Source organism: Miniopterus schreibersii, assembly GCF_964146895.1.
Source record: "Miniopterus schreibersii genome assembly, chromosome: 9".
NCBI lineage: Eukaryota > Metazoa > Chordata > Mammalia > Chiroptera > Miniopteridae > Miniopterus > Miniopterus schreibersii.
Window position 1 is genome coordinate 46,074,664 of NC_138118.1, and position 12,098 is coordinate 46,086,761.

The following is a 12,098-nucleotide window of genomic DNA, read 5'->3' on the forward strand; positions in this document are numbered from 1 at the left end:
ACAGCCCAGCGAAAATAGTAAAACCGCCCACTCCAGCCACGACACATCCCGGCGGCTCCCCCTAGATGGGGCGAGGGGCGGGCTGAGGAGAGCCGGACGCCGAGAACCGCCACAACGCGCGACCCGAAAAGGACGCCAGGGGACTGCCGCCGACCGGACGCGGGCTTCTCAGGCCTCCCTCCCGGCCCGAGCCCGCCGGCCTCCTGGCCGCCCCCTGCCAGGGGGCCCCCGGTTTTGGTGCGCCCCGCCCCGCGCCCCGCCCCCGCGGTTGCCGCGGCAACGTCGGAACGCGCTAGGCCCTGGCCCTGGCTCTGCCTCGGCCGCTCCGGGCGTTGAGAGGAGGCTGGGAGCGCAGTTTCAGTGGGGCTCCCGCCATGGCCTCGCTACGCCGCGCCAGCCCCAGGCTGAGAAATTACTTCAAGGAGAACTACATTCCTCAGGTCTGCGAGGTACTGGAGCCTCTCGGCGGCGGAGTTAGAAGAGGGAGGACTTGGAAGGGGTTCCCAGAGGAGGGGCTCGGGTTTGGCGGGGAGGGAGTGGCGGCAGGGGGGCGGCAGGGAGAGGGGGAAGGCCACTGCGGGCTGCTCGCGGCGGCGCTGACGACGGAGATCCCGGGGAAGACCGAGGGGGTGACGGCGGCCGAAGGGGGCAGTGTGACATCTCCCAGGGAGAAGGAGCGCAGGGCCCCAAGACAGAAACTCCAAACTCCTACTTTGAAGGTTTGGGCTAGAGGGGCCCGGGGACGAGGTCAGGGTGAGAAAGGAGTGCCTTAGAGACAGAGGCGGGGAGCAGGACAGTGTGGCTTTATGACGAGAGTGTCACCCGAGAGGAGGACCTGAAGGGGTGTAGTGGATTTGGCCCAAGTCGAGCAGGGGGTTTCAGGGAGCGATGAAGGCAGAAGATAGATGGAAGTTAGCTAAGGAGGAAGGGGAAGCAGAGACCTCGAGAGGGAAGGCAGGCAGCCCTGTGTGAGGGGCAGGACCCTACACCCAGGATTTCCTTCAGCCGGAGGAAGGACTGCCCCCATTCCTCACCGTCGCAGCGGGAGGGAAGGTGGACGGGAGAGGGTGGGCAGGTTTTGTAGGTTTGGAGGTAGAAAGCCAGGAAAGTTCTCCTCTGGTGACTTGTATTTGTTTCCTACAAACATTTGGTGAGGTCTTTGCCAAGAACGTGCATGTCTGGGTAGGGATGGAGAGAGCAGCGGTAAGTTATGGGGAGAATGAGGCAGAGAGGAATCTAGGGAAGGAAGGAGGTAGTGGCAGTGTTGAGAGCCCAGCTGGGGTAGCGACTCCTAGGCAGTTGGGAGGGCAATTCAGTTTGGGCCCCCTCCTTTTTGGATGGTAATTTGGAAGTATTCATTCAGATGTCAACTACATCTGCTCTTTGACCAAGCATTTCCTCTACTAGGGATCCACGATGGAGATACACCTGCATATGTGATTAGGATGCACAAAGATAGTCATTATAACATTTTTACATAGTGAAAATAGTAAATAACCTAAATGTGAATACAGGATATTATGTAGAATTAAGTATATCTTTACCTTTTGAGAAGAAAAGTTCTCCAAGACATATTAAATTAAAAAAAATACAAATTGCCCAACAAAGTGTCTACTAAAATCTAGCTACCTATCTGATTTCACATATGTATGTATAGGTGTATGTGTATTTATATATATATGTGTATCTATATTTAAGACAATAATACATGTATAGAATATATGCCAAACTATTTACAGCAAATGTTTTGGGGGATGGTTTTAGAGGAGCAGTCTAATTTTTCACTCTATATACATCTGTATTGTTTTAATTTTCTGTGATGCATTGAATTTACATTTTACCTTTATATAATTATGTTTGAAAATATGTAGAGAGCATGATACTCATCTTCCCAATTATGTGATTTTCTCAAGTAGCACTAAGTTGACTTCATCCAGCATAGGAATTTGCCAGGCATATAGAGTGGAAAGGCAATGATGAGGGTGCTGTGTTTTTGAGAGTGCCTGAAGTGATGGGCCAAGGACTCTAAGGACTGGGTGGGAAAAAGACATGATACTGATACGTGGGTAGACAGTGGAGGTTCCTAAGAGGTGAGTGAAGAGGACTAGAGGTAGTAATTGAGTGAGGGAGCTGGAAAAGTAGGAGGTAGGGGTCAGAAATTGGAATATTTATATTTAAGATTCAGGATAGAGCCATTCGGAGTGATGACAGCCTAGGTTGGCCATGGAGCGGGTAGCAGAAGTGGACTTGAGTTGAGGGTCAGGGAACAGAGGGAAGTGATAGCCTCTCTTCACCTTGCTCTCCACTTGCTATAACACTACATAGCTGCAAGAGGCATCCCTGGTTCTTCCTCTGTGTGAGCACTTCCTCACCAGCCTACTGTATTGCTCTGCCCCCAGAGAAAGGAGGCCCTCAGGAGTTCTCCCTGTTGTTTAAGGAGTCCTCTTGAGGAGTCCTTCATTCATCTCTACAGCCACATTGCCAGCAGTGCAAAAGAGCAGTCTTATGGGTCCCCACATGCCCACTTTAACCTGTTTTTTTGCTTTCCCTAAGAGACTACCAGAATGAATCCCATTGCTCCTCCTATCCCTGTACATTTGTCCATCTGACGCAATTTTCCAAGCCTCCCACTCTTCTAAAACCCATCTTCTGCAAGCTTTGGAATAGCTAATCTTTTATTTAAGATTTCCCTGTATGTTTAACCTCCTCTGAACTTCATCTGTCTGTCTTAAATAAAACCTGGTGTCTACTTAAAATATCATTTTCCTGCAAACCTCTTAAATAGAGGCTGATTAAAAAAAAAATCCTGCTTGATTTATTGCGCTTACTGAATCTGTTGATTCATATTTTTCTTAATCAGTTTTAGAAAATTCTTGGTGATTTTCAACTATTTCTTTTACCCAATTCTCTTTTTCTTCTTCTGGGACTCCAATAAAAAATATGCTAGATTTTTTTTTTTTAACTTTGTTCTACATGCCCCTTTTGCTCTGTTCTGTTTTTCCCCCCATTCTTTTTTCCCTCTGTGTTAAAGTTTGGATATTTTTCTACTGATTGTCTTCGAGCTTACTGAATCTGTTTTATGCTTTATCCAGTCTACTGTTAAATACATCAAATGAATTTTTAATTTCAGACAGTATGTTTTTCAGTTCTAGAATGTCCATTTGATACTTTTTTATACATTCCGATTAAAGTTCTGCGACTTTTCATCCATTTTGTCTGTTATTTTGTTTTCTTTAACATGTTAATTTTTGCTCTCTTAAAATTGTTGTCAATGCAATTTTGAATTAAATTCTTTTAATTGTTAAAATAGAATAAATATTCCTTATTTAAATCACTCATGTGTTTTCTGTCTCCTGACTGGACTTTGACTGATATAGAAGGCTTAGCTGGAGAGGGAAACAAGGGAACTTTCTGGGGAGTTGGAAAATGACTGAGGTATGGATGTATCCCTTGTTGAAATAACACACATAAGATTTGTGCAATTGAATTTGTGTAAATTTTACCTAAAAAATATAATTGAGAACAGGCAGGAGAATGGATGGATATATAAATAATATAAGAATTACAGAATGGTGATAATCGTTGAAACTGGGTGGTGAGTATATAGGGGTTCATTGTTTATATACATTTGATGTTTTCCATAATAAAAAGTTAAAGGATAGTAATGTCTGGGTGTTTTTTTCTCATAATGTATATAGCTAGGGGTGGGTAGAATAACAGGCTTGATTTGGCTGTAAAGTCATTTTCTGTGTTTGCTTGCCATATCAATTATCCATGGCTATGTAATACAACTTCACATTTTAGTGACTTAAAACAACAGGAATCATTTAGTTTGCTCAACAATCTGAAATTCTGGCACGGTCCTTCAGGGAGAGCCCCATGTGGTACCATCTGGGGTGGATCAACAGGGGGTTAAAGATCCTTTTTTTTTTTTTTTTTTTTAAGAATAGTTTATTAATTTTTAAAGAGAGAGAAAGGGAGAAGAGAGAAACATTAATGTGACAGTGTAACATCCATCGATCTCCTCCTGCATGTGGCCTACCAGGGACTGAGCTGCAACCAGGGTACGTGCACTGACTGGGAATCAAACCAGCAACCTTTCAGGTGCACATGAGGATGCCCAACCAACTGAGGCACACCAGCCAGGTAAAGATCTATTTTAAAGTTGTTTCTTGCATGCTTGGCAAGTTGGTGCTGGGTGTTGGCTAGGAGTTTAGTTAGGTCTGTGAACAAGTAGGCTTGGTTCTTCCATATTGGCCTCTCCATGGGCTGCTTGAATTTCCTCACAGTATGGTGGCTCAGTTCTAAAAGCTAGCGTCCCCAGAGAGAACTAAGTAGAAGTTATATCACCATTTATGACCTAGGCTCAGAAGTCAACATAACGTTATTTTCTCCTACATTCAAAAGGAGGGAACATAGACCCCACTTTTTTTTATATTTTCATGTCATTCTTAAGAGTTATATTTGTGGGATTTGTATCACAATGTGACACTTGGTATTTTACATCATACCAGCTCAAATTTGTATGATTTAAATCTTCACAAAGTGCAACACAGTATCATCACTTTAATTCTGGCACAGTCTCAAAATGGGCTAAGGCTGTCTTGGCTATCTGTTGTCACCGAACTGGTTTCCTTTTTTTTTTTAATTGAATTTATTGGGGTACAGGTTTCAAGTATACAACTCAATAAAACATCATCTGCACACTGCATGGTGTGCCCATCACCCCAAGCAAAGTCTCTTTCTGTCCCCATTTCCCCCACTTTGCCCACCTCCACCTAACCCCCACTCCTATTTCCCTCTGTCTATCACCACACTATTGTCTGTGTCCGAGGGTTATGCATGTATTTTTTTGCTTAATCCCTTCACCTTCTTTCATCCAGTCCCCCAATGCCCCTCCCCTCTAACAGCTCTCAGTCTGTTCCATGTAACCATGCCTCTGTTTCTATTTTGTTTGTCAGTTTATTTTGTTCATTAGATTCCACATATAAGTGAGATCATATGGTATTTGTCTTTCTCTGTCTGACTTATTTCACTTAGCATAAAAATCTCCAGGTCCATCCATGCTGTTGCAAAAGGTAAGAGTTCCTTTTTTCTTGTTTTATGGCTGAGTAGCATTCCACTGTGTATATGTACCACAACTTTTTTATCCACTCATCTACTGACGGGCATTTGGGCTGTTTCCAGATCTTGGCTATTTTAAATAATGCAATGATCATAGGGGTGCATACAGTCTTTCAAATTAGTGTTTTGGGTTTCTTTGGATATATTCCCAGATGTGGAATCGCTGGGTCAAAGGCAGTTCCATTTACGGAACATAGACCCTCTTCCTTTTTTTTAATTTTAATTTTTTAACTATATATATAATGTATTTAGAGAGAGAAAGGAAGGAAAGGAGAGAAAGAAATGTTCGTTTGTTGTTCCACTTATTTATGCATTCGTTGGTTGACTCCAGTTTACGCCCTGACCGGGGATTAATCCTGCAATCTTGGTTTATGGGGACGATGCTCCAACCAACTGAACTACCCAGCCAGGGCTAGACCCCACTTCTTGATGGAAGACATAGTGTAGTCACATTGCAAAAGGAGCCTGCAGGATGGGAAATATTGTCATAGCCATTCTGGAAAATACAATCAGACTCACCTGGCTTGTTCATACAAAGTGAATCTGGAATCAATTTGTATTTCACAGCATTAGCTGAACAAATAAGATGTGGATCACAAAGATATCACCCAGGAAGTGGGTTCGAACCCTTCTATAATGATCTTTTCTTCTTTCTTTTTTATGTTCCTGAGGAGCAAATATATACTGGACATTAACAAGTTGCCTACACAACATCTACTTCCCCTTTCCTCTTCCAAATATATCTTACATTTTTATTTTATAACCTATCTTTTTCCCTCATAGCCCATGTGCTTCAGGAAAACTGATTATCCCTATCTCTGGGGTTGGCGTCTGATTAACTTACACAGCCAATGCATTGAGTTTTCCAGGCCATGATGTTTGTGACCATGGGAGAGGGCAAGATGTCATCTAAGCCAATTTAAGTCTGATTGCTTGTAATGCTGGAATAGAAATTTGCCATCTCTGGATATTCATGGGGGAAGCATGTAGCCCTGGGAGACATTGGCAATTATCTTGTATCCACAATGAGAGATGGTTTAAAGGTAAAGGGGATTCTGAGGAAGGCAGAGTGGGGAAATGGAAAGAAATCAGGTTTCTAGTGACATCAGTAAGTTGCTGGGTTAAACTTGTTACCAGATGGGGTCCAGGCCTGGGGTGGGTCTCCCTTGAGCTGGCTGGTAGTGTGTAGGTTCTTGACTTCATGCAGGAAAGATTTCACAAGTCCAGGTGATTTTGAGAGTATGTTTATTAAAGATGAGAACAGTGAAACAAAGGAAGGGCTTATGGTAGAAGAAGTAACAGGAGAGAGCCTAGGCAGGGCTGCTTTGGCTCTCTAGAAATGTTATAGGAAAGAAGTGATCCAAGGCAGGGCTACTGTTAGCTCACTGGAAAATCAGAGAAAAAGGGAGCTTTGGAGACAGGTTCAGGGGGTAAGCCTGGAATGAGCTGTTGCTGCTCACTGCCCCTCTGGTTGCAAGTCTTATGGGGTCCCTTAGAGTTTAGGAGAAAGAAAGCTGAGATACAAGGTATGGGCATGCTCTAATGAGAGCATGCTGTAAGTCAAGTATGTTTATTAAAGCTGGGGACAGTGAAACAAAGGAAGGGCTTATGGGTGCAGAAGCAGCAGGAGAGAGCCTAGGTGGGGCTGCTTTTGGCTCACTAAGAAATAAAAGGCACAGTGACAGAAGTGAGTCAAAGTGGTGATGCTGTCATCCCAGTGGAAAGTCAGAGAAAAGGGACCTTGGAGACAGGTTCAGGGGGTTAGCCCAGGATAAGCTGCTGCTGCCTGCTGCTCCCCTGGTTGCAAGTCTCACGGGGACCCTTAGAGTTTAGGAGAAAAAGAGCAGAGATATAAGGCGTGGGCATGCTCTAGGGAGAGCACACCCTGGTTCCTTTGTCTTGAACCTGTTTTTAATCTTTCTTTGGCCAGCGGGAATCCTAGGGGAGGTCACAGGGGAGGGTCTTAACAAAATATTCATTAGCTTTTTGGGTGTGTCCTTCAATACGCTGACTGATCAAAATGTGCATATAAAGGGGTCAGGAGTTTTTTTTCTGGTTAGTTTTATTTTCAAAGAACATCTAAGAGGGACTGGGACCCAGGCCAGTCTGCCCTGGGATGGTCTGGAATGTATAAACCATTTGCTCCTAAGTGTCCTTGGTTAGGGAAGATAAAACCTTGTGATTCATTAGCTGGCTGTAAATTGCTCAAATTGTTTGGCCTTGTTTAATTATTTTGTCTCAGTTTCCCTTATTCCACTTGTCAAGGAATTTCCCTAGCTTCTTACTATCCTGCCTCAAACCCACCTGAAGCTTGATCTTTTGAATTTTTAGTTGTAGGAGACAATAAATCCTATGTGGAGTTGAGGTTTATTACGTGAAACCTAAAGCATTTGAAACAATACAAGGGTATTATTTTTATAGTGAGATTGCCTAGGTTTGATTCTTGGCTTGCCAATTACTAGTTGCGTGACTTTGAGCAAGTTTCTGAATCTCTCTGCCTCAGTTTTCTTGTAGTAAGATTCCAGATGGATGGGAGACAGGCCTTTATTTTCTAGAGTGAGAGAAAGTGATTGTGAAAGGAAAAAATGAGAAAAGAAAACTACAAAATGTATCCTCAGGCAATCAATTTTAGGAATAAACAAAGACGTCCAGGAAGCATAAAAGTATGGGAAACTGCTGGGAAACGCTGTTTTCTTATTGTAGGTAGCCAGCTGGCTGGCTGGGTTGCAGGCCTGTTCTGGTCTCCCGGGGACGAGAGCCATTTTGCTGAGGTCTCTGGGCATCCTGTTTCCTCGATGGGCCAGCCTCTGTCACAGCTGGCACCTTCCTAAAACCCTCTCACTCTAGTTCAGCTTCCAGCTGAGCCTGTGGCTAGCTGCATACAGTGCATACTGGTAGAAGTGGTTTCTCTGTCTTTCTTTTTTTTCTTTTCTTTTTTTTTAGCAGAACCCCAGAGTTTTAAGATAGAGAAAGGGCACTGGGAAGAAGAAAGTCCTTCTTCTCCCATTTACACCCATCTTGGAACATCAAGAGCAACTCTGCTTTTATCTGTATTATATTTTGGGATTCCCATGAGTTTTGTTTTTTAAATATATTTTTTTTCTAATTTACAAAGTACATTTGAAACCACAGTGATCAACCATCATGGTTCTGTCAGGAAATAATCTCTTCCTTCATTGTTCATGTTCTCAGTGTTGCAGGAAGCCAGTCTTTTCCCTCATAGACCATTGGCATCTGGTATGGCTTTCATGAAACCTACATGTAATGTTTATACAAAAGACATAAACATAGAGATAGAGGATGGCCTTTTTTTTTTTTTAAGATCTTGGAGTCAAGTATCTTTTTAAACTTTAATTTTAGATTTGAAATAAATTAACTAAGTGGTCAGATACTTGGGAATTTGAAGAATAAAATGCCTTCTATATATTAAGATTCAGGAAAAATAAATTTTAGCATCTAGACACTCAGTGCCTGCATTAGATAGACCTGTGGGAAAACAATATTGCCTCCTGGTTCCTCACTCTGACTGAATGCATCATTTCTGTCTCTGAGAACTATGAGATATGCACCCCACCACTAAATGGAATTGCCTTCCTTGGAGATATTCATTTCAAAAGACATTGTATTTTAAAAGATGTCATTAATATAGGGCTCAAACAGGAATTTCAGACAGTAGGTCATCAAAAATATTTAGAAGTCTGTCTTCCTTAATATTTTAGTAGGCAGAAGTTCACACACTGTCCACAAACAAGGCGTGCCCCAATAGTGTCCAAAGATGGGTGAGATATTATGGTGTAATGTCTACAAAATTATTAAGCAGCTATTCATGAAATTGTATCTGAGTAAAAAAGTGCTTATCAAATTGTTAGTTAGATTTTGGTTTAAAATCTAAGAAAGAATAAAAGAATTTGCAAAACTAGATCTGTCCAGCAGAGGGCGTATTTAAATTACAAATCATGATTTTATGCGAAGTGTTCTACTTTTAGAAATAAGTACATTTTTTACTTTTATGATTTTATGCAGTTTTTATGCTTTATGTTTCTTTTATGACTACTTTTCCAACCTTTGTTTTAAAGATATATTTATTTCTAAATCACATTCAGACTCAATTATGGTTTTTTAGGGACTAGTTGCTATAAATATTTGCCAGATATTCAGGAATCAGGAATTACTGAATATGTGAGCAAAGGACCACTAGCCAGTGTAGGAGAGAAGGAACTGGTTATACTAACTCATTTTGCTGGACCTTGGGGCTAGAAGGTTGTGGCTTCTCCTGAGGGCGGTTATATTTGCGGAGTTCCCTCAGCCCAGCCAACCAATTCATAGATGCAGTTCTAGAGGCAAACCTATGGGACACTTAAACAACCAAAAAGCATATGGTTTATTACTTCTCCAGTAACAATTCACTTATCCAGGGATTAGAGAGCTGGTAACTGCCTCCCTTGTGGGCCAGGCACAATCCAGCCACTGTCAGAATCTGTTGTGTTGCTCTCACCCCACAGAGACTACATACCCTCCCCTGTCCAGTCTGCCCTAAAACCCCTCAAGTTCTGGCCTTGAGGAGCTGCTTCCCCTCCCTGAGGTCCCTTCTGAATGGCTGAAGCCAGTTGGCCCCTTTCAATAATCTTCAGTATGCTTTCAGTTTTAGAATTTCTAAAATAAAAACTTGGTGTACCCTCTATTTAAATATTGACAAGACACAGAAGCCCCTTTATTTTCAAAATTTTAACTTACCTACTCCCATAGAAACAAATTAAGCTTTCCCCTAGAAAAACAGCATCTTGACTCTTTTTCCATCACAGATGGGAATTTCACGCATTTGTGAAATGTCACTTTGGACTTCTTTCGGGGGCTGGGGAGGGTATGGAAGTAGAAGGGACTTTGAACGATGTTTAGGAACTTAAACCTGCTCCTAAGTAAAGGGGTTTCTGTAACCGGGATTCTGACATTGCATTTTAAATGCATTCTCATCTAAAAAAAGAAAGAACAAGGTGCAAGCTGTATGTCGACTATCCTACCACTTATTTAAAAGAAGAGTGTGTTTCTGGGTTTGCATATGAATAGAATATTTCCAGATAGATATCATACCAGAAAACCCCCAAAACTCTTTAAGTTCTGGAGGAAGATACACATGCACACAATTTTGCGTGAGTGCATGGTATGGGTAAGGGAGAAGCCCTGGGTTTGTAGCTTCAAAACCTGGCTCTGTTAATCGCCTCGCCCTTCTTTGCCTTATCTGTGAAGTCCAGAAGCAAGAATACACCCATTAAAAGTCAAGGCCATCCTAGTGGGATCTTGGAAACTAACTGAACTGTGCCTCTCTGAGGCACGACCATCTGTGACTTTTGCCATGTGATTGATCTTGCTGAGGTTTGATCATGAATGACCTGTTAGGTCTAGAGGAGATCTAGTCCCAGGGTCTAGTATAGAACTCTGACTTCTTCACAGCGAGGCTCTGCCTGCTTCTTTCTTACATTAATCCTGTACTCCAACCAAATTGGTCTGGGCCCCAATGCTTTGCTCTTGCCAAGAGAAAGACACTACCTTTAAGCCCCCAGCCCTGTCCTTGCCAGGTGGAAGATTCTCCAACTGCTAAGGACTGCACAAGCATTTGGTAATCACTTTTATTTCTACAACCATGGAACAATTATTTTCTGTATTGCTATTTAGGCCCTTAGCATATTTCACTGTTTATCTGAATAGCTTAAAAGGTAAGTAAGACTTGCTCTCTTAAATGTCTTGTATCTACCCATAATTCTAATAGTTACTATCTTGCTATTTATATTTAAACTATTGTTCTATCAAGCTCTCTCTCCCAACCATTTCTCCCCAAATGCATTCATACTAATCTCTTCCATTAGATTTGGTATATAGTCAGTTTCTCTCTGTCATCACACTGGCCTTTGAATGGTACAAGGGAATGTTTTTGATTTTTTCCCCCTTTAAGTCTTTTCCTCTAATGGCAGTGATAATTAGCCATGCAATGGTTAAAAATAATAATGATGGCTTGCTGTGAGTACTTATTTTGTGCTAGACAATTTTCAAAGTCCTTTACATATATTAATTTAATTCGCATTATAGTCATATGGAATGTGTACCTTCATTATCCCGTGTATAGTTAAGGAAACAGGAACAGAGAAGTAACTTGTCAGAGATTACACATTAGAAGATTTCAGATCCAGGATTTAAACCCAGTGGGCTCTACCCACTGCATTATCTTGTTCCTTGAAAGATGGGTAGTAGTAGAAAGTAGATGCGACTGTCCTGGATTAACCCACATTTGTCATCAGTATCCAGACAGCTTTCAGAATATTTGAAAAATATTAGGGACTGAGATTAGGGAGGCAGAGCCAAAAGAAAGTTGAGGATTATACAATAGTTCTGTGAATTTACAAGCTGATAAAGTCAGTTTGGATAATTAAGTCACAGTCTTTTTGTGTGTAAGTTTTTGTGTAAGTTTTTACTAAGACAGAGAGCAATAATAAAGCCCTGATTAATGTTTCTGAGAGTCAAACATTTATCTTGTGATAATGTTTACATATTTCACCTCTGCTTATGAAGACCAAGCTAATGGTTTTGTGATTTTTATTTTCAATAAGAAAAAAAGCTATTAATTTACTAACTATGGTTTCTTATTGGCATGTAGCTATGCACAGTTCACACAATAATATATAAAACCCCAGGCTAGCCCTAGCTGGTTTGGCTCAGTGGTTAGAGTGTTGGCCCATGGACTGAAGAATCTTGAGTTCGATTTTGACCAAGGGCACCTCGGTTGCAGGCTTGATCCCTGGTGGCTGTGTGTGGGAGGCAACCAATCAATGTGTCTCTCTCACATCTCACACTGATGTTTCTCTCTCCCTCTCTCTCTCTCTCTCTCACTCTCCCTTCCAGTCTCAGAAAAAGCAATGGGAAAAATATCCTCAGGTGAGGATTAAAACAACAACAAAAAAGCCCACCTCAGGCTATTTTATTTT

The 12,098-nt window shown here is 41.9% G+C and overlaps 1 protein-coding gene across 1 annotated transcript in view; it reads left to right on the top strand.

Moving 5' to 3' along the window:
- Window positions 1-70: 70 nt before the first annotated feature.
- FBXL13 (F-box and leucine rich repeat protein 13) overlaps window positions 71-12,098 on the top strand; it is a 255,419-nt gene continuing 243,391 nt past the window's right edge. The window contains exon 1 of the mRNA XM_081147178.1: window positions 71-449. Within this exon, the coding sequence (XP_081003304.1) occupies window positions 375-449 (75 nt within the window). The 5' untranslated portion in view covers window positions 71-374. The remainder of the gene's footprint in view (window positions 450-12,098) is intronic.